General features: G+C 42.1%; 1 protein-coding gene across 6 annotated transcripts in view; it reads left to right on the top strand.

Moving 5' to 3' along the window:
* Positions 1-26,816, top strand: part of LOC126163093 (NAD kinase-like) — a 551,175-nt gene that overhangs the window by 410,670 nt on the left and 113,689 nt on the right. For all 6 annotated transcript variants that reach the window (XM_049920006.1, XM_049920009.1, XM_049920011.1 and 3 more), the window contains exon 2: positions 18,683-18,766. In XM_049920006.1, the coding sequence (XP_049775963.1) occupies positions 18,683-18,766 (84 nt within the window). The remainder of the gene's footprint in view (positions 1-18,682; positions 18,767-26,816) is intronic.

Consider the following 26,816-nt stretch of genomic DNA (forward strand, 5'->3'; position numbering starts at 1 on the left):
TCATGTGCTTTGCTGCGCATCGTAGTTTCACTCATAAAATGTTCGTGGATACATTGATATATATGTTCTGATAGCTCAGATACAGGAATTTCCGCCATGAGTTGTGTTTCAACGACATGGTAAACTGCCACAGTGGCGGATATTTGTTCGTCATTTCTGAGATGAAACCTTTCTAGACATGTGGTTCGGTAGAGAGAGTCCACCGTCAAGGCCACCACATTCACCAGACATAACCATTCTTGACATTTTTTTGTATGGTTACGTTAAGGATACAGGTGCACCGTTGAGATGTTCCTGATGTGCATACTTTGACGACACTATGCGAGATGCTTCAGGCGATAACGGAGGATAGGTGGTAAAGACATGGATTTTGAGAATCTCCTAGACGTTCCACGGGAAGTAAACGGAGCACATGTGAAAGTGTGTCCGTAAAAAAACCATTGAGTAAAGCTACCATTTGCAACAAACCGCGTAACTGTATCTATCATCGTTCTTTAGAAATAATTATGTGATCACGGAAAGAGTTAAGACTCAAACCGTACACTGTATGTACCACAAGCAGACAGGAACGACAGCGGAACGTTATTTAGATCATGTATCTTCTCATTACCTACGTAATTTTTGTTTTGAAGACCACAGTGCTGGAGGTTAAGTATCCTTGCCTTAATAAGACAGGGAAATATGTTCACCCAATGAATTACATACGGGCTTATAATTTCCAATACAAACCACTCTGTGAGATGCTAAAATTATATCGGAGTGCGCCAGAGAATAACAAAACTACGAATTGACGACCAAACGTGGTTCAGAAAGCCCGGTGTACGTGGCTCGGTATATAGGCGCTGTAAAAAATGAAGCAATAATATTTTACATCAAAAACTCTTCATCTTGGTCTTCATCCATGGCTGTACATTTGGTTAACGAGTTCCTGTTTTTTTTTTCTTTTTTCGTTATTTGGAAGAAAAGGTTTTATCAAACTAAAAATACTCATTGGGGTACCAGCGGTATTTTCCTCATTTGATGGATATTTTGTCTCACCAAATGAAACTGGGGGGTAGGTTGAAGTAATTCGGTGTTAACTCTGGCGAAAAAGTGTGCATTAAAGTGTGGTTTACGTTTAAAATGTTTAGTTCGTAGGTTGATTGAATCGACAACCAAAATGTTGCTTTCTCACGCGGTAGCTCGTGAAATTACCATGAAAGTGAAAATACAGATATTCCAGTTCTCAAGGAGGCCTACCAGCAACTGTTCTTCCTGCGTACCATTCTCGACTAGAAGAGAAAACGGCGGGAATTGACAATGAACACTCCGCGATAGAATATTTGCCTAAGACTCCGCCACAAACTGTGAGGTGGAGAATAGGTGTAGATGTAGACAGATGAGGAACCAATTCGATGCTCTTTTAATGTACTCTTTACCATTGTGACTGGTGGGGTATGTAGTGGTCGGGCTCTTTTATCCTACACGAGTCATGGTCGTTTTTATTCAAATCATTTTCCAAACAGTCGAGGAATTAAACGGAAGAAGTGCCAGTTCTTGTCCTGCCCTCTGGCAAGTAATTTATGAAGCTTGTTACCTAGAAATGCCCCCCCCCCACCCAAAAAAAAAGTCGTGATCACAACATCGACATCTGGCAACACACACCTAGCCTTCTCCGGCGACTCTCACCGGCAGTTGCCTATTGTTTTATTGACCATTCAAACGGTGGTGTGTAATGACGGGTCTAGTCTTAATATTAATATAAAGTGACGAAAGGGCTCAATAACCTTGTGGATTGCACTTAGACGTTCTGTTGAAGCATTCCTCTTGATATGTGTACCGACTCCGGCCAGCAGTCGCGTGTTCATTTCCAGTTTTTCTACAGGATATTGTAACCTTACTCGCTCATTTGGGATGCCTACAGTTTCCAACATATCACGCCCTTCCAGCCGGTGGTTTTGCGTTACAACATCGAGGATTTCGCCTTCTAGTGACCTCAACTGGGAGATAGGAGGCGCTTTCCATCTACAGTGCTTCGGCAGCCACGACTAAACTCAAAACTCAGTAACCGAAAAGTAAATGGTCTTTGCCGCTCGCTGGTGCTGGTGCAGTCTCCGTGAATGTCATTCAGCTTTGCTCTCTTCCAGCAGAGTTGCCCTTCAAATAGAATGTTCTAACACACGCACGAAACTCTGTTTTCAAAACATATTTCGCAGCATCTGTTATATAGACCACATGAGACAACAGTTAGGATTAATTAGTATAAAAGCTGTGTAACTGGGTGTTGCTGAGAAAAGGAGGGTGGTATCGGAGGGGGTCCGCCGGTATTGCGAATACACTGCTGTCCAACATTAAAGCAACAAACGGAAATTTTGGAAGGTTGCGTTTTATTTTCTGACAAAATCGCATAAACAGGTGATTGTAAAGTAGAAACATTGTAAAGAACACAGAACGAAAACAACTGCAACATGCATAACGGTAGACAAAAATGTTCTTCGTTTTTTCCAACTTAACAGATTTGCACACACATTCCGACAACTATTTAATGTGCTCGGTATGGGGTGTTACCACCTCTAGCTACACTACAGGCCTGACAACGACGGGGCATGCTGTGAATGATGTGAATCTCTTGCTGAGGCAATAACACCTATTCTTACTGCAGAGCTACTCGCAAGTCTCGGAGAGCGATTGGTGGATGCTGACGTTATGGAACCCGTCTGCCTAGAGCATCCTAGACGTGCTCTATAGGATTCATATCGGGAGAGTGAGCAGGTTCCAGGAAAAAACATGAACCGCTCGTGCTCCATGAGGTCGAGCGTCATCGCCCATCAATACGAAGTCTGGGTCCACAGCACCTCTCTACAACCGCGCGTGAGGTCCCAAAGTCTCGTCACGATACTTGACAGCAGTTTCAGCTTTCCGTTTCCCCGTACGATCTCATGAAGAGCTGTTCCAGTGGTCAACATAATCCCTGGCCACACCATTTGGGATCCTCCTCTATAGCGGCCTGTTTCCACAATGTTTGGGTCCAGAAATTGTGTTCCACGTTCTCACCAAACACGAATCTGTCGTGACCCATTCTCCAGGCTAAACTGGGACATATCTGTGGAAAGAACATTCGCCCACTGTTAGACAGTCCAGGTACCAAGTTGACGACTCCACTGTAAACGTTCCCTTCTGTGAAGATGCGTCAGAGGTACACATACAGGAGATCTCTGACAATAAAGGCCACACTGCCGAAATTTTCTGTACACCGTTTATCTCGATACAACACGTCCATTGGATGCTGGGAGGTGAGATGCCAATTGCCGTGCAGTACAAAGGCGGTACCGTCGTCCCCTTACAGCCAAATAACAGTCCTCTCTTTCTGATGTCACACATGGTCGGTCCTGCCCTGGTCTTTGGGATACACTTTCGTTCTCTATAAACTTTCGCCACATCCGAGAAACAACAGAACGGTTCACATTAGGTCATCGGACCACATCAGTTTGCGTCTGTCCGCTTCCATTCTTCCTAGGCCCTCCACCGTGGAGAATCTGGTAGGCGTCTTTTCTGTACCGTGCTACAACGTCTGTGACTGTGTACACAGCGTCTGTGTAAATGGCAAGCAAGTCTGATAGGTGCCGTGATGTCATCGTTGCTGTGGTTTTCCGTTACCCCGAATGCCATCGTCCGTGCAGAACACGATGGTATGGACGTCTGTAGACAGTTTGTATGACTATATCGTGAATTAGACAGAGGAAGGGGAAATAGCGGTTTGTTGCTTTAATTTTGGATACCAGTGTAGTTGACGTTCGGTGCCAACACTAGTTAGTCAAACACTTTCCTCGGTAACGTGTGTGTTTCCCGTCATTTTATTGTAACGAATCGTAGCTAAAACGACGCATTCCAATCCTCAGTTTGCTGATGCTTTGAAACAGCTTACATTCATACCACGTACTCGATGAGCAAGAAAACCCACCAGATATGATGTTTAACGTCGTACGGTATGGTGGCTCTCGTGTTCTGGTTGTGACGTAAAACGAATCGCAGCGCATTCACCACGCTCCCCTCCACGAGGCAAAAAAGCTGACATGCCAGATTGTTTATTACACGCTATGCAGTTGTAATGTCTCTTGCAGCGGTCTCTCCACGATATTTTCAGCAATTTTATAAATTATATAACTCGGTACATATCTCGAAATATCTCTTCTTGTTATCTCTTCTTATCTTACCGATTATCAATGCAAAGTAGTTTCAAGCCCATGGAGCGTCCATTTACTCCATGGAATAGCTTCTCTGCTATCTATGTTTTCTCTTAGGAAAAGAATGGAAACTTCTTGCCGATTAGTCGTGAAAGAAGGATGCATATGTATGTATTGTTGAGCTAGTCGCCATCTTGATGAGATTCTGTATGAGAAGGAATGTAATACATGAACTAAACTAAAGTAAGTGTGTTCGCGTATTATTTAACTGATTATTATTCACAGTGTCTGCTTACTACGCTGTGTTGCACGGGATCAGTGGGGAACGTCTGATTTACACTGGACGAACCTGCCGTTTTGTATGCTCAAGACATCCAGTTACTTCAAATAAATAGGCTAACACGGTCTTACCAGCAGATCTCCGGTCTTCCCCATGTGATCACCGAAAAATAATAATTATTACAAATGTTTCCAGGAGATCGACTGACAATTTTCGTCGCACCGAGACTTCGAAATTGCTTCACTGCCTTATGGAATTTAAGTTAAGCTCCATTTAATCAGGATAGAACAGTATTGAACTGTGTGAATGTGATAAGCCTGCTTTGTCAATGAAAATTCCCTTAATATACGCATGTTTTTACTATCCTGATCAGTGAAGCTAAATCAGGCCGGTGTGAGAGAGGTTTTTAAATTTTAGATCCCACACAAAAGATATTAAACAGTGTAGAGGAACGTGGAATTCCACGATGTGACGTCACGTGCAGTTTCGCGTCCCGTGAGAGGACGGCTAAGTGAGTGCTGGTGGTGCCCTTCCCATATGCACGCGGCATGCGAGCTAGGTACGCGCGTTCTTGTCCTGCTCTTCCCGTTACAGCGAGTGGGCTCCCTCACTATGCCCCCCCCCCTCTCCCCTGTTCGTCGTACAATCGGGTCGGCCTTCTCGTATATCATCATTGAGTGCCATAATTCGCAAACTGTTGTAGGATTTTTTCATCTCGACATCTTTTGCAGGTGAGCTAATGTAATCTCTCCTTCCTGATGCGTTCTTTTTGCAGCTGTTTGAAGCTGCAGAGTATCTCATCCCTGTAGAGGTGTCGTATCTTTGCCGGAAGGTAAATATGGCATTCTTTAGAACGTCGCAGTACTTAAACGCCGCCACTAGGACTGTAGATAAAATATCGTTATATTTTCCAAAACATATCGATGTACATCGGCGATATTTGTAACCGATATATCATCGATATCGAAATGGCAATATCGAGTGCCGATATTTTTATTTTATATTTTACCTTTGACTGTGGAAGGCAAGTACAGACGGCACAAAGAAGACAGAGTGCGTGGGGGGGGGGGGGGGGGGGGCTGTTAATGAAATGACAAGACATCTAATGTGAAAAATTAGCACACCAGTTGCTTAAAAGAAATTACTTATTTAGTATGCTATTTCTTCACATCAGCATTTTTCAAAAACAGTTGCTGAAAATGATGAACAAAAATCTAAATGAGAAGATTGTTCTTTGCAGTGGACGGTGGCGTGTTGAGAGAAAATGCTGACGAAATCGGCGCTCGGCGCTACAAACAGAAGCTGCAACGTTCAACTTCACCACTCAATTTTGACGCTACAACCGCTACGCCGCTGCCGTTTCCTGTAACGAAAAACAGAGAAGTCGACGTGTAGTGTTCCGCACCAATCCGGTTTGTGAAAAAACCGAACGACCGACCCATCGGACGTCTTTTTTTGTGCCACTTAAATGCAGTTACCATTGTTAGCAAACTGATTATCGCGAAGCATAGACGTTCATCGTTTTCCTTTCAGTTCTTCTCTAAGAGGATAAACAGGCTGCTATCTTGTTGATGTACAGAATATCTAATAATAAATCAATACTTAAATATACAGCTCCAAAATTGGCACTATATTTACAATGTTCAGCCGACAGCTTTTTTGGCCGAAACAACGTCGATAATTTTTTGGTCGATATATAAATAACCGTCGATATACCGACGATCGGTAACGATATTTACTAGATATCGATACACCAGAGTCCAGAAATTTTTAAAAAGGTCGACAACATTCCTAACTGCCAACCGGCTGGAAAGCCGAGAGCTTTTCATCAACATACGAGTATACGTTGGGAGACTCTAGTTTCACATGTGTTATCCTCAAACTTAAAAGTAACATGCTCATGATGCAAAATCAGAAGATTAATTTAATTTTGGCGACGTGTTGGTGTAGTGTGCGTTTTTAGCAAGTGATGTGCAAATGATATGCTACCATTCGTTGGATAAGAGTGTTTTTCAGATTTTTCAGTATTATCATAATACTGAAAAATCTAAAAACGCAGTAAATTTAGCAGCATTGCAGTGGCTCTGCAGACCTCAGAAGAAAACGAGGGCGAGTGTTTCTCAGTTTCGACTGTCATTAAATCAAATGTTTGTGATTTTTGTCTAAGTCTGAGCTCACGGAAGCAGAGTCCAATCAAGCGACCTTGTGCACTGCTATCTTCTTGCTTATCGCATAAAGCACGGTATACGTTAAACTGTGCCTGCTGATTGCAGGCGTAATCGCGAGCTTACACGTAAAACTAACGTAGAGTCACAGTTCATGTAAACACATAAATAGGCGGAAATGGCCGTGCGGGATTAGCCGAGCGCTGCAGTCATGCACTGTGCGGCTGGATCCGGCGGAGGTTCGAACCCTCCCTCGGACATGGGTGTGTGTGTGTGTGTGTGTGTGTGTGTGTGTGTGTGTGTGTGTGTGTGTGTGTGTCTGTTCTTAGAATAATTTAGGTTAAGTAGTGTGTAAGCTTATGGACTGATGACCTTAGCAGTTAAGTCCCATAAGATTTCACACACATTTGAACATTAGGCGGAAATGTCCGGTCTCGTTTGCTACGCGATCCATGGTAGGTAACTTGACTCAGGCGCAGTCGCCACACTTCTGGCAGTAGCCGCTCGCGGAGATTTTAACAGGAAGTCACGTGAAAAATGAACAGATAGGCGCACACTGGACTCGCATTCGGGAGGACGACGGTTCAATCCCGCGTCCGGCCGTCCTGATTTAGGTTTTCCGTGAGTTCCCTAAATCGCTCCAGGCAAATGCCGGGATGGTTCCTCTGAAAGGGCACGGCCGACTTCCTTCCCTGTCCGTCCTTAATCCGATGAGACCGATGACCTCGCTGTTCGGTATCTTCCCCCAAAAAGCAACCAACCAACCAACCAACAGATAGGCTGCATTCTACCTGCTGCCAGGCCGATAGTGCGCTACACACTACACAGCATCCACATACTGAAGTATTCCGCTCTCTCCGCTTTTTCTGAATTAGTGAAAGTTTTCAGAGACGCGGTTCACTTGAATTAATTAAATGAAACGAAATTCTTGTAATACCCGTAGACAACAATCGCCGCGAGAGGACAACACTTCATTTGATGGTGGTAGGCGATATTATTACCCCATGGTAGATAATTATATTACCTCACTGGGTTTGTGCTTGACGAAGAAAGGTCCTCTGTTCAATACAGATCGCTGAATGTGATTGTGGCATTTCTTCTAGCACCATCTTTTGAAATAGAATATCTGGGCCTGTATGTGACTGGTGCTGAAACCAACAACGTCATTCTCAACAGTACTTGCACGAAAAATTGCTGCAAGGTACTTCAAATGACCTGTGATGTATCTCAGGGCCGCTTCGTATTCTATTCAAAGGCAAATTAATGACTAAACGCGGTAGGTGTTCGGTCATTGCGTCTCCGAACAATTTGTTGCTGACTCTGCTGTTCCAGCCGTGGAATATTTTGAAAAATTATGAATAAATACATATACATTTGGAGTTCGAAGAAAGGAAATTATTCTTTAAATGACAACAATGAAGTAAACTATGTACTTAAGTTTAATCTTAAAGGCCAGCGGAAAATTACAGCCACGACTCCAAGTATTGTTTCCTTTTCGCCAACTTATAATACAGATCGCATGTGTCTTTGACAGGATATCACTAATTTACAGTATCGATTTGAACAACATTTATGTTTACTTAATTAAAGAAAGAAGGTGTACATACGTACTAGAGCTACGCTGTACTCTTGACATCAATAAGGAAAAAAATGTATGTTTTCTATATAAATGTGTCAGTACACTTGATGCATGCAACATCGCGTGGTTTTTTCGACTTTAGACAGTTTGAGATCTCAGACAGTTTGAGATCTCAGACAGTTTGAGATCTCAGACAGTTTGAGATCTCAGACAGTTTGAGATCTCAGACAGTTTGAGATCTCAGACAGTTTGAGATCTCAGACAGTTTGAGATCTCAGACAGTTTGAGATCTCAGACAGTTTGAGATCTCAGACAGTTTGAGATCTCAGACAGTTTGAGATCTCAGACAGTTTGAGATCTCAGACAGTTTGAGATCTCAGACAGTTTGAGATCTCAGACAGTTTGAGATCTCAGACAGTCTGAGAGGCCAGAAAATTTTTCCAGCGAAAAAAGAAATTTTTTGAGAGAAATTTCCGGCATTTGATTGTTAATTGCTCGTGTATTTGACACAATCATGATTTCGGCTTGCAGCTATTCTCAAGTACATGTTGAAATATTAAAATAAGTCTCACCTGTATGCGACATGCCATCGTCGACAAAACACATTTCTGGTCTTAACAGATCAGTTGTCGTATTACAGAATACAACAACTAGTCTGTAAGGCCAGAAATACGTCTTTTCGACGGCGACATGTCACATACAGATCAGACATATTCTGACATTTCAACATGCACTTGAGAATAGCACATAGCTGAAATCATGGTTGTGTAAAATAAATGAACAATTAACATTCAGATTCCTGAAACTTCTTTCAAAAAGTTCTATATCATTGTGGTCTCCCACGAAGGAAAGAAGAAAACGAAAGTTAAATTTTTCGTCTGTCAGGTCAGTACAGTGCTGGTTGTGAAATATAAAATCTGACGCAGTCATAATTCTACCGACACAAGGTGTAAATTATTCTGATGCAATTTGAATTACCTGCGATGTCTCGTCTTTTACCGCGTCCACAGTTGGACAAGACCACATTTTATTGACCACACTACTTTTCGCGAAAGACTGACAAAAGAAATTTATTTAACAAGGAAATTCGCCAAACAGCCGTGCAAATTTAGAAGCTATTTTATTTTTACTACCAGTTTCGGCAATTCGATAAGCCATCTTGAGGCCCCATATGCACCTCTCAAAAATTATCGATTTTTGCATACTGGGACCGTCTGTTTCTGGATGTAGTGATTTCTCAAGTGCTTTCTTCGAAGACTTGACTTGTCAGTTGCAGTCAAGTCTTCGAAGGAAGCACTTGAGAGTTCACGACATCCAGAAACAGACGGCCCCAATATGCGGAAATCGATAATTTTTGAGAAAGGGACCTGAAGATGGCATATTGAACTGCCGAAACTGTTAGCGAAAATAAAATAAAATAACTTCTCGATTTGCATGGCTATTTCGCGAATTTCTTTGTTAAATATATGACCAACCGCTGTCCCACGATCACAATGGATCAACAGAGAAATAAATTTCGTTATCTTGCATAAGTTATTATCGTTTTCAGTTCATAATTGTGTTGCACGTAACCTTAAAGTCCGGCTGATAGTCAAATTTCTAGCTTGTAATGTCAAATTAACTTTATTATATCACATTGTATATCATATTGTATGAATATCAAGAGCTCAAATGGAAAACCAGTTCTAAGCAAAGAAGGGAAAGCAGAAAGGTGGAAGGAGTATACAGAGGGTCTATACAAGGGCGATGTAGTTGAGGACAATATTATGGAAAGGAAGAGAATGTAGATAAAGATGAAATGGGAGATACGATACTGCGTGAAGAGTTTGATAGAGCACTGAAAGACCTGAGTCGAAAAAAGGCCCAGGGAATAGACAACATTCAACCAGTACTACTGACGGCCTTGGGAGAGCCAGTCCTGACAAAACTCTACCATCTGGTGAGCAAGATGTATGAGACAGGCGAAATACCCTCAGACTTCAAGAAGAATATAATAATTCTAATCCCAAAGAAAGCAGGTGCTGACAGATGTGAAAATTACCGAACAATTAGTTTAATAAGTCACGGGTGCAAAATACTAACACGAATTCAGACGAATGAAAAAACTGGTAGAACCCGACCTTGGGGAAGATCAGTTTGGATTCCGTAGAAATGTTGGCACACGTGAGCCAACACTGACCCTAAGAGTTATCTTAGAAAATATATTAAGGAATGGCAAACCTACGTTTCTAGCATTTGTAGACTTAGACAAAGCTTTTGACAATGTTGACTGGAATACTCTTTCAAATTATGAAGGTGGCAGGGGTAAAATACAGGGAGCGAAAGGCTATTTACAATTTGTACAGAAACCAGATGGCAGTTATAAGAGTCGAGGGGCATGAAAGGGAAGCAGCAGTTGGGAAGGGAGTGAGACAGGATTGTAGCCTGTCCCCGATGTTATTCAATCTGTATATTGAGCAAGCAGTAGAGGAAACAAAAGAAAAATTCGGAGTAGGTATTAAAGTCCATGGAGAAGAAATAAAAACGTTGAGGTTCGCCGATGACATTTTAATTCTGTCGGAGACAGCAAAGGACTTCGAAGAGCAGTTGAACGGAATGGATAGTGTCTTGAAAGGAGGATATAAGATGAACATAAACAAAAGCAAAACGAGGATAATGGAATGTAGTCGAATTAAGTCGGGTGATGCTGAAGGAATTAATTAGGAAATGAGATACTTAAAGTAGTAAAGGAGTTTTGCTATTTGGGGAGCAAAATAACTGATGATGGTCGAAGTAGAGAGGATATAAAATGTAGACTGGTAATGGCAAGGAAAGCGTTTCTGAAGAAGAGAAATTTGTTAACATCGAGTATAGATTTAAGTGTCAGGAAGTCATTTCTGAAAGTATTTGTATGGAGTGTAGCCATGTATGGAAGTGAAACATGGACGGTAAATAGTTTGGACAAGAAGAGAAAAGAAGCTTTCGAAATGTGGTGCTACAGAAGAATGCTGAAGATTAGATGGGTAGATCACGTAACTAATGAGGAGATATTGAATAGGATTGGGGAGAAGAGAAGTTTGTGGCACAACTTGACTAGAAGAAGGGATCGGTTGGTAGGACATGTTGTGAGGCATAAAGGGATCACCAATTTAGTATCGGAGGGCAGAGTGGAGGGTAAAAATCGTAGAGGGAGACCAAGAGATGAATACACTAAACAGATACAGAAGGATGTAGGTTGCAGTAGGTACTGGGAGACGAAGAAGCTTGCACAGGATAGAGTAGCATGGGGAGCTGCATCAAACCAGTCTCAGGACTGAAGACGAAAACAACAACAACAACAACAACAAAAAATCACATTACTATATCACATATCAAGCACGTACATTTCAATAAGTATGCTACCTGTATAAACTGTACTTAAAAATAAGTACTAAATGTATTTTAGTTCACTAAAATTATCAGTTATTTCTTTCGTGGGCGACGGTGAAATTTTTTTAGACCGATCCGCTCAATTTTGATGTTTACGTGTTTTCCTTCGTTTCAAATTTATGCCTTAACATGGTTATTACTGATTAAAACGAATACTTATCGGAAGAAAAACATAAACATAATCAGAATAATATCGCTATAGATATAAACAGTTGGAGAGCGTGAATAGATATGAAGTGATCATTCAGATGCGCAGAACAGAGTTTTGTCCGTAGGCACTCTGCAAATTTTTTATGTTTGGGTGGCATTTACTCGATAGTACAAGTGAATCCCGCTGAAAAGCCTCTAGGAACACTCCGCGAAAATTGTTTCCATCAGATGTACACTGATGGGCCAAATCTTTATCGCCATGTTTGTCCGTCTTTGGAACGAAAAACATCACTGATTCTGCGTATCAGGGATCCGACAGTTTGTTGGTAGGTATGTGGCATTAGATGTATACGCACAGATCATGCAATTCGCGTAAATAACGGGCCTCTAATGACCGTACGCTATGGTGCCGCCCGATAGCGACTTAGATCGGTTCCGTAAGGCGGGTCCACACTGAGCGCGCCGCGCCGCGCTGCGCAAAACGGCTCTGCGCGCTCAGTGTGGACGGCGAACCGCGCTGCGCCGCGTAGTTTTCCGGCTGTTGTCGGTACATCAAAGGAAGTGGCGCTCAGTTTAGACGGGGCTTCGCTCGCTCCATCTTCAGACCTTGCGCGCGCTCCAACTGGAACACAGTGGGCGCCTCGGAGCGTCGGTGCGGGGCGCGGACGGCGCACTCCTCTCTGTGTGCGGGGTGCAGCAGCGCGGCGCAGCACGGCGCGGCGCGCTCAGTGTGGACCAGCCTATAGGATTTACATCAGGCGAATTTGGTTGCCGAGACATCAACGTGAGTTCACTGTCGGTCCTCAGACCACTGTAGCAACGGTTCTGGCTCTGAGACACGGATAATTATACTGCTGAAAGATGACACCGCTGTTGGGGAAGACTTCAAGCATGAAGGGATGCACGTGGTTCGCAGCTATCGGCGTGTTTTGTTGCTACCACAGGTCCCATGCAAGCACGGTAGAATGTTTCCCATAGCATAATGCTGCTCCCACCAGCCTGCGTCCATGCGCGCTGCATTTATCGACCCGCCGTTCATCACGATGATGGCGTTGGTGGAGACGACCATCGATTTAGTGTAACAAACATGTTATTCACTCGAAGAGCCGACACGTTTCCATTGATCGATAGTCGAATCCCGGTGGTCCTGTGCCCACTGCAATCGTAAATGACAATGTCGTTGGATCATGTGAACAAGTAGTAGTGGTTTACTGCGGAATTCCATCGTCGACACTGTACGATGAACGGTGTGCTCCGAAACACTTGTGCGTGCACCAGCATTGTGGTCTTTCGCCAGAGATGCCACAGGTCACAATCTATCCTACTTTACAGAGCAGACGAGCCTCTGAACCTCACGTTCTGCAATCGTGGACGTCCAACCATTTCGCGCCTAGTGGTAATTTCATTGTCCTCCTTCCTCTTTCCGTAGATGCTCACGACAGTAGCACGTGAACATTCGACTAGCTTTGCCGTTTCCGAGATCCTCGTTCACAGGCTCTGCGTAATAATAGTCTGCCCTTTGTCAAAGTCGCTTATCTCTATGGATTTTCCCATTTGCAGCCTATGTCTTCGCTAGGGTGATCCCCCGTCCGTCTCTGCTCCGCTTGCATACTTTTGTCACCGCGTCATGTGCCCGCAGCGCCACCAGGTGGCGTCCATCGTCGCGGTGGGCAGTGGTCATAATGTTTTGGCTTATCACTGTATACACGAGTCTCAGAATTCACCCCACAGTTATGTCGAGATTTGCCAGAAACGACAAGTGGTTCGGATTCCACATTAAGCTGTAGGTCTCTTTTCCTCCGATGGATATCTGGGATAGGTTAGGGACGAGCAAGTCGCAGATGGGACGTCCAGTTAAAGGACTTGCACCAGGCCGTTGAGCCACGTGAACTTATTTTAGTATTAACATTTTAAAAATTTGCACTGAAGGTCTGCATTCTGGTACATACGTTTAGCTTTCGTTCATCCTTAGAGAAACTAAAATATTAATCGCACCCATACATTCTCCGTACATTATTATGGAATACTATTACGAGTACTTTAAAATAAGCACACTTGTTCGGAGGTATGAATACTCTAAGTCTAATCTTTGATACTATCCTATATAATATTATCTGTATCTGAAAATTTCTCGAAATGTCTTTACATTCAGCGGACTGGCTGGCAATATACTCCCACACTACTACACTTGTGTCGCGAACGCGTGGCCGTACTGTAACATAAATATGCACTACCAACTTATATTAACTGCTGATGGACTGTCTAGATGTTTTCCAGAACATAAAGCGCCACTTACTAGCGTGGTAACTACATTCGCCCTTTGTGATACTTAGGTATGAAAAGTAACTTTTCGTGTAGGCATATTTCGATTTGCATTCATAGCAGCAATAAAATATTCACCAATCCTGTTGCTAATAAATACATGTGTAAAACAAGGGCAAACACATGTAAACTGAAGTTTTGCTCATAGTCAAAAAGCGGTCTGAGGCGCCTTATCACGGTCGGTGCGGCTGCCCCCGTCGTAGGTTCGAATCCTCCCTCGAAAACATGGTTCAAATGGCTTTAAGCACTATGGGACTCAACATTTGAGGTCATCAGTGCCCTAGACCTAGAACTACTTAAACCTAACTAGCCTAAGAACATCAGACACATCCATGCCCGAGGCAGGATTCGAACCTGCGACCGTAGCAGGCTTAGGGACCGATGACCTCAGCAGTTTCGTCTCATAAGACCTTACCACAAATTTGCATAGTCAAAATGTGAATAAACAGCAATTCAGATTTGACGTTGCCGACTTGCGCAGTATTCAATGTTCTCTCCATATAGCCGGCCGCGGTGGCCATGCGGTTCTAGGCGCTTCAGCCCGGAACCGCGCGACTGCTACGGTCCAGGTTCGAATCCTGCCTCGGGCATGGATGTGTGTGATGTCCTTAGGCTACTTAGGTTTAAGTAGTTCTAAGTTCTAGGGGACTGATGACCTCAGATGTTAAGTCCCATAGTGCTCAGAGCCATTTGAACCATTTTTCTCCATACATATTCCTACTCTATGCATACACTCACCCTAAACCTAAAGCGAAAATAAACTCGACGAGTAAACGAATCAGAAAATTTTCAACAACTATTTGTAGAATGAGTGTAATCGCGGTTGCTGTGAGAAACATTTGTTTCCAGTAGGTGTGGCGGATTCGCCAAATTTCTTCTGTGCCCAGAGAAGTTATAAATCAATTCTTGCTTCGATATGCTAAATTGCCAACGGAAATAAGGGCATTCAGAAAAACTTCAATAAGCTTGAAATACGAAATACTGACTTGCCCTTCAACACTACTGATTTCAAGAGCTACACCGTAAATGTTCGCAAAGCGTTGAAAAATCATTTAAGTAACACTATAATTAACGTTTGATGAACAATCATTGTAACTAATGTCCCTGAAACAAACAGCAAAGTAAGGTTTTGACGTAACGTAATATGGTGGTGAACTTCAGCAACCATGATGTTTAATTTTTAGAAGTGTAAAAAAGACAGTTTCAATAGTTACTATTAAAATCAGTCTTGATCTCTAATTAATTTATTCTAGTAACCGGTTTCGACCACGCCTGTGGTCATCTTCAGACGAAAACACTGTATGAGGAGCATCCTTCTGGTGGTAAATCACTGCTCCTGCTCACACAGTATTTTGGTCTGAAGATAACCACAGGCGTGGTCGAAACGTGTTACCAGAATAAAAAAAAAAATGCGAGCAAGACCGATTTTAATAGTAACTATTAGTAATGACATTGATCAGTGTCTGCTCCCACGAGGTATTCAAAAGTAACACCTTTAAACACTCTGAAGTGGCTGTATGTACATACTTCTCCGTTTTGAAGAGTAACACTTTAAATCATAACGAGAAATCACCTATTTATATTTTGTAGTTTACTATGACATTTTTGAAATACTGTTGTCACTGAAGGAATAATCGCTGTGTGCTGACCGCTTCCGCGGATTCTCTCTGTTGAATCTAACATTCAGTAACATTATAGTGGTATCGTTATATACATAGGATAAAAGAGCATATTCACACATAAATATTTCGTATTAAATAAGCTACGCAGAACTCGTATATGAAATTTCTTCACCTCTAGTGATCTTCGCAGACTGGACTGAACTACTCTCATTAGGACAGAAGTGAACTGTTTGCCAGAATAAGAGCAGCGAAATCTGTTTGGCGTTGCAAGTCTGCTTTCTTTGGCGAAGTAATCTCATAGTCTTGGCGCATTGAGCGGTAGTGTGTTTCTTCTGTCTCTTCGCTCTCTGTTGTTATGGAAGATCTTTGCACGTGCGGTATCGTTAACAGAGTGCTTTGAGCTGTAGCTCTTAATGTTAGAGAATTTGTGCTGAGACAGTGTTTCGTGCGTAAGAGAACGTTGCAATATGTCTTTTGACACATTCAGGTATATGAAAGAGTACCACATGGGCGATACGTTTATTGTACAAGTGTAAGTTATGAAATTTTGGCTTTGAGTTTGTAGTGCATACAGAAAGATTACTTTCTTCACACTTAATCTGATTTCATGTTTCACTCTTGTAAAAATGCATTACTAATTGAGTTTGAGATTACGAAGTATTAGCATAGATAATAATCCCAAAAACCAGTGTATCGTAGCGTTGGCTGACGGATGTGGGTAAAATGTATTAGCTTACCAGATATAAATATGTTTCGAATTTAGTTGCTAAAAAAAAAGTTTGCTCTGCGCCATTTGTGTACGTAGTTCTCTGAAACGTGGCCTTAGTAAAGAATATATAAGCTAACGGGAAGTCTAATTTAACTGTCGGAACCACAGAATAGAGTGTTTATTTAGTGTTGGAAGCTTGTAAACATAAAGATGGCGATGTCCGAACACACAAATCCCACTACCGGCCGCGTTTTCCGATCTCATTGTTTTCTAATTACGAATTCAAATTTCCGTTCAATTTGACAGAAAGCTAGAGGGTTCAATATTAAATAGAAATCATAATTTTGAGAAGTACTTAGTGATTTTTTGCACTATTTTCTCAAGGACCATGGCACGAATTCAGAAACAAAAAGCCTTAAATACACCGCCTTCATATAGAAAGTTTCGGCCGTTTTTTAGTGATGATAAACGGAACAGATTTGATAGTACCCGTGTAGGTTAACATGCATTTTATTTATAAATGACAAACGGTGACTACAGTACGTGCTGTTAAAGTGACAGCGAATATGGTTACAGTTACCAGCCGTGACAAAAGAGGCTTAACAGCTTTCTCAATCCAAACAAATCTTCCCAGCTGTTTTTTCGGAACAGCCGTTTTTACATTTTCGTGTGCGGAGATTATCTTACGCTCAATTATATATTGATCCCTATTTATAACTGGAATTACCTGCATGTTACACTTTTATGCTGAGATAATGCCCACACCTACTCTGCAGAATGAAAACCTTGAGCCGACAAATCCTAGATTTTGGTGAAGTTCTTGAGTGAGTTCTTTTAATTAAGAATGATAGCCCAGTGGAAGCAGAATAATTTATTACGGCAGATGAGAGAGGTACTTGCAGTTTTAAGAAATGTTGCGTTCCGTGTGAAGGTTGCTGTAGTCTGATTTCAACTATTGGCATCTGACGTTTGACGTCGAAACTTAGGGCAGTTACCAACAGCGCAGCTATCTCCGCGGCTATAGAAAAATCGGTTGAAGGTATCTACCTCCTACAGATGTCACGCAACGTGTCAGAAATTCACATATATTAACCTGTAAAGTATATTAAAGGATTTGAAACAAGTTCTTAATTTAAATTAGGATCAGAATTGTTTTTGTTTTTTAAACGAGTGAGATTACCGTCTGGGACACAACTTCACCTTATCACGGCATGACCCGAAAACTATTTAAGTCACTGAAATAAGTATTTTTCGTAGATTACCAAAATACCTCAATCGGAAACGGATCTTTCCATAGTTGCGTATCGTATCGCATTGCATTCGCTTTGTTAGCTTCGGGGAAACAGCACTTCCTCACAATTTTGTCAATATTCGACTCGTACCGGATCTGAAGTTTAAAGAATTCCTGTCTTAAGAATAGCACGTGAAGGCAAGGATATTAACGTTTGGTGGTAGTCACTCTCAAAGTATCACAAATCACTTCTTAATTTTAATACGACCAGGATTACTTTTTTCTTTGAATACGTATAACACTAGCGCGCCCGGAATGGAGAGGTGGCAGGCAAAATGTTTTGTGTAGCGGAAGTAGCAACACAGAGGGAGCCGAGGATGCCAATCTCCAGTTGATGAATTAGTCGCATCTTTCAAATGCTGACTTCCTTAAATGTAATTGATGAGGTTATGCGCAGCTCACAGTAAATATTGTGCTGCATCGTCGTGTCATGACTCCAGTGATAAAATGTTATTGTATCACTCGTTTGTCAGGAAATAGGACTTGCTCGCATTGACTGGACGTTCACGCTCTCCTCTTGAAGCGTTTGTTGCTAATACGAATAGCGTGAAAGTGAACAGGAAATACAAAAGACCAGTATAGTCTCTGAGGCTGAAATAATCAAGGAACGTAAAACGAGTGAGGGGTTCATTTAAAAATACTGGTGGACGCGACTCGACATAGGATTCCGAAAAAAAGTAAAGGTCAAAAGTGCGATTTTTTTTAATGATAACGGCTAGAAGGCTGGTGTTGGTTATTAATACTTAACTCAAATTATTTAGTTTTATTAGTGATGGCCGACTGCTGTTCTGTGTGCGAGGTTTGGAGTTGTCCGCCAGAATGAGGTAAGTAGCGCTTTGATTGCCGCAGGCAACAGCTTTCAGGTAATGAGCGTGTATCGCGCCCCGCAGTCTGAGGATCTGTCGGTTATCTGCGCGGCTGCTGATACCGGCGGGCTCAGAAGAGGCCGTTATCTGGCCAGTCGCTAACTGGACCCATGTTCTGCTGTTGCAGGCGGACGCGGTCGCTCAATGCGCCGTCCCCCATTCAGCAGTTCGGCCCCTGCGGGCGCATCATGAAGAATTCCGCGATGGTCATGTAAGTACCCTCTTCTGCATTCTCTTAGTAAGCAACGGAGACCAAGCTCTCCATTCAAAATGTTTTCATGTAGCAGTTTTCAGACGTATTCACGGACTTACAGATGATCATGCAGCTGTGTGTGTGTGTGTGTGTGTGTGTGTGTGTGTGTGTGTGTGTGCGCGCGTTGGATAGGTTTAAAGCTAAAATCAGCGTTACGCCCATTTGTTGGCTGTTCCTGCCCGCGGAACGTAACCGTTGCACTGTCACGTACTGTTGCCACAAACCAAGCCGGCACTCGGCGCGGTGGCTCATGGGAGCGACCGTAAAAACATTTACTATTCACCATCAGCCGCCGCGCGTGGTGTCGGCTTGGATTGCGCAGATAGCAGTCACGTACGCTGCAGCTATTGTCGCGGCGCACGAGACGTGCAGGTGCGTTTCTCTCCCCGCCGGTCGCTGACATCTGGACGAGACCCGGTATTAAGCTGCAGCACGAATGTATCCCCCTAGCCATAAAACTTCAAATTCCGTGTTTAATGTGATTATTAAAAAGGAAGAAACAGCGAAAAAAACTTCAAATGATATTTCGTAAAATTTGAAGCAGAGCCTTAGTAATATTTCACTTAAATGACGCCTCCGCTCGCCCCCCCCCTCTCCCTCCCCCCTCCCCCCACGAAGAAATATGATCTCAAATTTCATTCTTTGTTAATGTTGAAAATTACATTTCATTAATTTGTAGATACTAGTTATAAAATTAGGTTAGTCTTTTATGTTATCATTTCCTACTAGGTGCCTTATTGACAGTGGGCGCCTCAGCCGTGAAGTAAGAAAATACACACTTTCTACCGCACAGCACTTTTTATAAAATTCATTACACTTTCGCTCGTCGTGTCAGGAATGGACAGTGTACTCTCGTTGGCAACGAAAGGGTCTTGCAACTGAAGATACGACATCTAAAGAAATCTGTGGCAAAATAGTGTGCCAGTTGTTTTATCAATAATATTCTTTTCCCAAGAAACCTCTCGAAAACGTTAAACAAAGTGTGCTTCTTGGTGGCTTTTAACGTTTTTCCGCGAATGTGTTTTACTGCGTTACTCAAAACTGCGTAAAACGCATTTTCAGACCGCAAGATTGGAGGGGTACAATGGCGGGACAGACGATGTGATTGTCGAATGACATTTGAAACAACAGCTACGCGTGTCAATTTAGTATTATACTTCTTGCAGAAACTTCAAGAAAAAACTGACAATGTAAAACAGACGCACACGTGGTTGCCACAAGACACATACATTTTAGGACGGCAACAAGAGACAGAGATACTACACTGTATAGAGATTAGTATCTACATTTTACTCAAACACTTCCCCCAAATGTTTATGTTGCTAAATACAGTACTGGCCAGGATTTCTGGCCACTTTAATGGCGTTTGCACTGTCAAAAAGAACAGAACCCCTCTCCAGTGGTGAAATTTCTTCATAGAGCTTGGATAGCTATATTCGTGCTCTTGCCGCCCCCCCCCCACCCCCACCCCTTTTCATTGATAGTCACATATTCTCACTCCGTTGTTGACACTTATATGCACTATTGCCGTTAAGCAGCCCAGGTAACTGCTCCGCAGGATCTTGCAACTACTCCGCTAAGGCTGGTATTACACTACCGTATTTCTTTGACAAAGAAATATGATCAAATATTCGTCAAATTTCTTTGACATGACGCTAAAAAAGGGTATTACACTGTCTTTATCTTTTTCGTCTAATTTAAGATGGCAATAACAACTTGTTTTTATGCGCTGCAGCACCACAATTGCATTGTGTGTGTATTTGGATGAAAAGCGTCGAAAAAAAGGAACATAATTGGATGAAGCCAAAGGTATTACGTCGAGATAATAAAAGCATTCAGCAAAATTTTATACGAAAGCTGCAAGTGGAGGACGTCAACTCTAATATAAATAAATTACGAATGGATGAGGGTATATTCCAGTATTTGCTCAGTAAAGTGGCTTCTCATATTACAGAACAGAATACTCCCTTGAGAAATGTTATACCTGCAGAAGACAGGTAAACTGTAACACTGGGATTTCTTGATATAGGAGAGAGCTACTCTAGTTTACAACACAGCACTGTAATATCACATTGCACGTTAACCAAACTAATTCCAGAAAAGTGTGAAGTAATATATAAAGCACTGAAGGGGAATAAATGTTTAGTACACTAAATGGGCAATAGGAACAATTTTTACTTTTCAATAATTTAATTAATGGGATCAGTGTTCCAACAACTACAAAATTAATAAAAAGTACGAAACAGATGAAGCACTTTTTCACTTGTGGCTTCCAGAGTACAACACTAGACAAAATACAATGGAAATCTGAGAAAGAATGTTTTATTTTAGATTGTGACCACATCCTCTATTCCGGCTTGCTGAAAATCTGACTGGATGTTTCCAGAGGAAAAGGCGGATGCTGTATCTGTGGTTGTGGACGTATGTCGCCTGCAGCATATTCCGCCTGTTCATCGACACACAATTAATAGCATGCACTGTGCCCCTTGCTCACCCCTCCGCCCTAGGCGAAGCAAGTTTGAGTCGAAGAAACACACCAAATTTGCAGCCATGTTTACAGACACTACAGAGACGTCAAATGGTTGTAGCGACGCCAGCGCTCCAAGCGGTTACATTTTACATTGCAGTGAACAGAAGACGAACGACTTTTCTGATCAAATCTACGGCGAGGTTCCAGATTTGTTCATATTTATTTGATGACAAGAGAGATTTGACAAAGTTCCCTATTACATCATCAAATTACTTTGACATAAATATTTGACATATCAACTTTGACAAAGAAATATGACAGTGTAGGACCGGCCTAACTGAGCCCCGATTTGCTGGACTGCGGGCACAATCAGCATCAATAATATCTTCCGTTTGAATGGTTAGCGTCGTACTTTATACCCAGTGACGGTAGAATCCTTTTTACCGATGACAAGTGATTTTTCTTCAGGTTTCCTTAAAAATTTTGACACAAAGCTCATAGTTGAATCATTGCCCATTCATATCTCCAGTGATTTTTCAAACTCTGGATTCTTAGCCATATGATTCGTCGCTCCGCAATCAGCGATCCACGAGTCTTCGTCCATTTCGGCACTCGCTACTTCATCAGTAAAACCCGCTCAGCCAGTTCACTTTTATTTTAGTTATTGATAGTTTTTTGTGTTTGACATTAGGACACATTTTTTAATGTGGCCAAATCCACCACAACCGAAACATTTCAGCTTCTTTTTGTCTGTCGACTGTTCGTATTTGTTTGATGAAGTAACATTTCTGCCAGTGGTGCATTCTGCATTTTTTTTTCACTGTTCGCTCTGGCAGTGAACAGTGCAGCTAACTCATCTCGTTTCTCCTTAAAGCACGACGACGACTTTCATCAGATGTTAAGACGTCCATTAAATGTTTCAAGTGTCTGTTGATCAGATCTTGCCCATCACGACTGTCGTAGTCTTTCATAACAGTAAGACAGTGTGTGAAGTACTCGCATCGTTAATGACGATTCATCAGGTTTCACGCCGAGTTGCTGCATTTGAAGAACCAAGTTTTCAAACCGTGCAAGATGTGTCACCATGTCATCGCCTAAAGTCATGTGAAAATTGAAGAATTGTGACAGAACAATGTTTGCAGCTTGCTTTGTTTTCAGTTCAAACGTGGCATGTAGTTTGCCCTACATATCTTCCGCACTCTCACACACGATCTACAACTTGTGCTTCGACAGTTCGGACAGTGACCGGAGTCGCTGCACGGTCAGCTTTGTCTCATGTTTTTAGCGCAGCAATAAACGTATCTATTTTGTGCTGATGTCGCATCCGGTGGCAAAACATCCCCTTTTTTTTTTTTTTGAAGCACGCAATAAATTTCGTACTGCACAGTTTCATAGATGTTTCATTTGTAGCCGTACACAGTTTCTCATTAGCATGGAAATCCATTGTAGCCCTGTGAAACAGTTCAGGTTTGCATATGCAAAAATTCTACACGGGAACTTGCATCAACTGCTCACGTACGTACAATACGAATCGCGCGTATCGCACAATACATTCTTGGCGTCACGAAATGCAAAATTGCAGTACCCAATTTCTGCCTTGAACAGCGGACTGAGGACTATAACCTGTTGCAATAACGCCAAGAAAAAGGGTACAGTATAAAGCGCGCACGCACATCGTGATTACTACAACTAGACATTTTAGAATAGAAACAAGAGATATGGTACACTGCATGTTGTTGTTGTCTTCAGTCCTGAGACTGGTTTGATGCAGCTCTCCATGCTACTCTAATCCTGTGCAAGCTTCATCATCTCCCAGTACCTACTGCAACCTACATCCTTCTGAATCTGTTTAGTGTATTCATCTCTTGGTCTCCCTCTACGATTTTTACCCGCCACGCTGCCGGTACACTGCATAGAGATTAATATAAAATGTCACTTCAACAATACTGATCTTTTATCATAGCAGTTTTAGGTGGAAGGGGGTGATGTATGAGCGTTGACGATACTGACAGAGTTCGGGGCTAAATTAAGTTTGTGACACGATCAGCCTCAATAAACAACTGCACTGTAGCCGTTAACGAATGCATTGTGGATTCCGCTTTGTTTTGTGTTGGTGCGTTGCTTGTTGTTTCCTTATTTTGCAATGAGTAAAGTGATTAAACATGGCTCACGTCGGGGTTCGAGTAGGCTCCGACAACACCTCTTGCCTTATGACCATTATGTCCGTTCTTTCGCGGTGGCGCAGAACCCGGACGTAGACTGCCAGCCATGTGTGAGAGAAGCGGGGCTTTTCGGCCGTGGCTGTACAAGTTCTCGTCTGTTTACGATGCGGCCGCCTGCCGCTATATATTGTGAACAAAATATGGTGATTAGAAGGAATTCAGTGTTTTAGCGTGACTCAAGCTACAACAATAGACACCTCGATATCAGCAGGGCCTATGTCTTGTGGCGTTACATCAGGTGGATGTCCACTTCGGCAGACGACCAATCGCTGAATGATCGTTCGTTTGCACTAACGTTAACAATGGACAAGACTTAGTACAGCTTCGTCAGAGATCAAAGTAGTGCGGGTTGTCAGTGCCAACGTGGAAAATGCCTTCGCTGTGTGGCACGACGGTTTCCTGTTAACGTCATTCTGTTTACTATCGATAAGGTAGAGGAAATAGAGACAGTATCAGGGGAGAATGCGACAAACATATTTCAAAATTATGAAATTAGGTCGACATTGTGCAAGTTTCGGATGAGAGAGATGATGTTGAGGGTAGTGAGATTAGTGTATAACATGTATACCAACGAAAAGAAAGCAAAACGCCCACACTATTTCATTCTGTAGTGTTAAAAGGCAGTTCTTCATAACTTAGCGAAATCGTCGCACCTTTGCAAAATAATGTTATTTGTAGAACACCATAAACTGCCAAGTAAAATTTTTTCATACAACTACTCTTTTGGAACGATCTTCATCTGGTCGACAAGTGCTGTAGCATTTGTTTACAAGAGTAAACTCGCTACATCCAAGTTATACTCTCGATATTATGGAAAATGTATGTCACAAGTAGGAGTTGCCTCCACAGTCTAATGGATAGCGTTGCTACTGACGCAGAGGCCACGGGGTCGATATCCATTGAATAAATAAGTATCGGATAGTACAAGCAAGAGGCATGTCTGCATCGGGCTGGCAACACACATTTATTTATAAAAATAATGCAGGTCACTGTGTCGTAAACATTCTCGCTTTGGGCGTTTTTTTCATTTTTGCCATGAAGTAGCTAGTTCCCTTTACATTCTCGGCAACAGGGAAAGTTGCTGGAGGGGGCTCTGTAAGAGCTTTCTGTAAAGGAGTAGGTGGAAACAATTGTTTCACTTTCGTCAGTTTGCCTAACGCGGCAGTGACTAAACAGCAACTTGATAGTGCACAAGCAGTATTCACAACTAATAAAATATTCTGGGCTATTATACCGTGGTCTAAGGGATTTCACTTCAAAACCCGACGTTTCGTCCCCATCCGCGGAGGATATTTTCAAGGGGGATCGTAGCTTTGTTGAATGTCCGATTCACATCCTGGCTCGTTACAAGTAGTATTGTTGAAAAAAATGGCGATCAATTTGCAGTTGGTCTCGGATATTGAGACTTTTACTGCATGTTAGGCTCTCGTTGTAACAGCACAGCAACGTACGCTGTTGCTCTCTTCGTCTTTCTCTGTCGTAAACACATTTGCGGTGGCTTTTTTGTTTGAGTAAAAGAAATGATGGTATGGCATTATTAGTCGGGAGACACTGGTGATGTTTGGTCGCCTTTGCAAGCCTTTGCAAGACTTGTGGGTCTTTGTGATGGAGAGAGATGAAATGATAACACACAAACATGCGAAGAAAATATACGATCCCGCCGGGTATCGAACCCGTAACACTGCAACCTAGAGGCAGCGACACTAAACATTAGACCACGAGCCGGGGATTTACATTATTACATTATTTCGCAGTAAATAGAAGCAGCTTGGTTTCTGCAGTCTGTAGCAGTCTTAATGTAGACAAAGGCGAAAACAACGCTTTACTTTAAATTAACCTAACTGTTGTATGAATGATGTTTACAACAAGAAAAATAATTACGTAACACGCAAACGTCAATAAGTGTGCGTGTGTATGTTGCGCAAGTTGCTGCAAGAAGTAATGATGTATTTCTAAAAGTGCACAGTCACGTAACAGCAACGAAGCTACAGAATGATTCCAGATAAGAAATATCTAGAGTGAGCATCCGTTGCTCCTTAACACACAGTCAATGTGTGCTGTCACTGGTGCAGTTCTAGAACTGTTTATGCAATTTCTGCGATAAAAAAATTAGTGCACAGCATCATAAATCCTCTAAACTAATAGAGCAGGAAGACGTCTGTTACTATTAGGCTGGCGTAGAAAAGCTGTCACGTTTATCCAAATGAAATCTTTCGTTGGGGTCAGGTATTTTCTCTGCCTCGTGATGACTGGGTGTTGTGTGATGTCCTTAGATTAGTTAGGTTTAAGTAGTTCTAAGTTCTAGGGGACTGATGACCATAGATGTTAAGTCCCATAGTGCTCAGAGCCATTTGAACGATTTTTTTGAAATCTTTAGTTAGTAATAACCTAATGTACACACTTTGTGTGGATGATACTATTCACTTAATGAGACGAGAACTATTCTGTTTATTTAACTTCATAAATGGTTCATATTGACTACACCGGAGAAATATTTCTTTCGTCCGTAGTGGTTAATAATTTATTGGAAGCCTGTCTGTAAAAATGAAATTATTATATAGTCACATTCTTATTTGAGGTCTGTTTTTGTTGAATTCATGTTTTAACTTAATATATTATCTTAGTTGGAGATTGTATTTGTAAACAGGTATTTTACTTGTGGGTACGGTGAATGTTCCAACAATTCGTTCTTCAAATCTCTCCACATTGTAAAGAATCTTTGATTAATCCGGCCAAAGGTATTGTAATCCAGGTCTTTTTCACGTATCTTTTTGATGTTATTGGACCGAGTGAATTGGGCAGTATTTGTAGTAACGGTTTTATCCTCTCCAATGTGATCATCTGGAATTCCGTCGCGTCCACTGAAATGACTGCTCCGTAATCTTTTTGACGTAGTGCCGTCTAATTCCGCCCATGCTTTCGCCTTTCTGGCGTGAAGTGGTCTCATATGCAATAACAAATTCGCGCACGTCAGCCATTTTATATACTTTGTTGTTGTTCGTTCCATACTACTTACAATGTTACCTTTCTCGAAGTTTTCATCCGTGATTAATGATCTGGGACGACTTAACATATATTATCTTCAGCAAACTTCAGGCCTGTTTGTTTCTGCCAGCTCTCAAGCAGGAAACAGTTGCTGATGCGAAAATTCCACCTTCATCATCAAGAGCATATCTTCTGCCCAAATTAAAATTCAGAACAGATTTCTGACCTGCTTAGCGAACTCACTTTTTCGCGAATTCTAGATCTTTACGTGGTTTTTGTAGGGGAGCGAGATATAATATAGGGTTATTCTAAATGATGGACTCATTTCCAA

This window comes from Schistocerca cancellata, chromosome 2 (genome assembly GCF_023864275.1).
Source record: "Schistocerca cancellata isolate TAMUIC-IGC-003103 chromosome 2, iqSchCanc2.1, whole genome shotgun sequence".
Classification (NCBI taxonomy): Eukaryota; Metazoa; Arthropoda; class Insecta; order Orthoptera; family Acrididae; genus Schistocerca; species Schistocerca cancellata.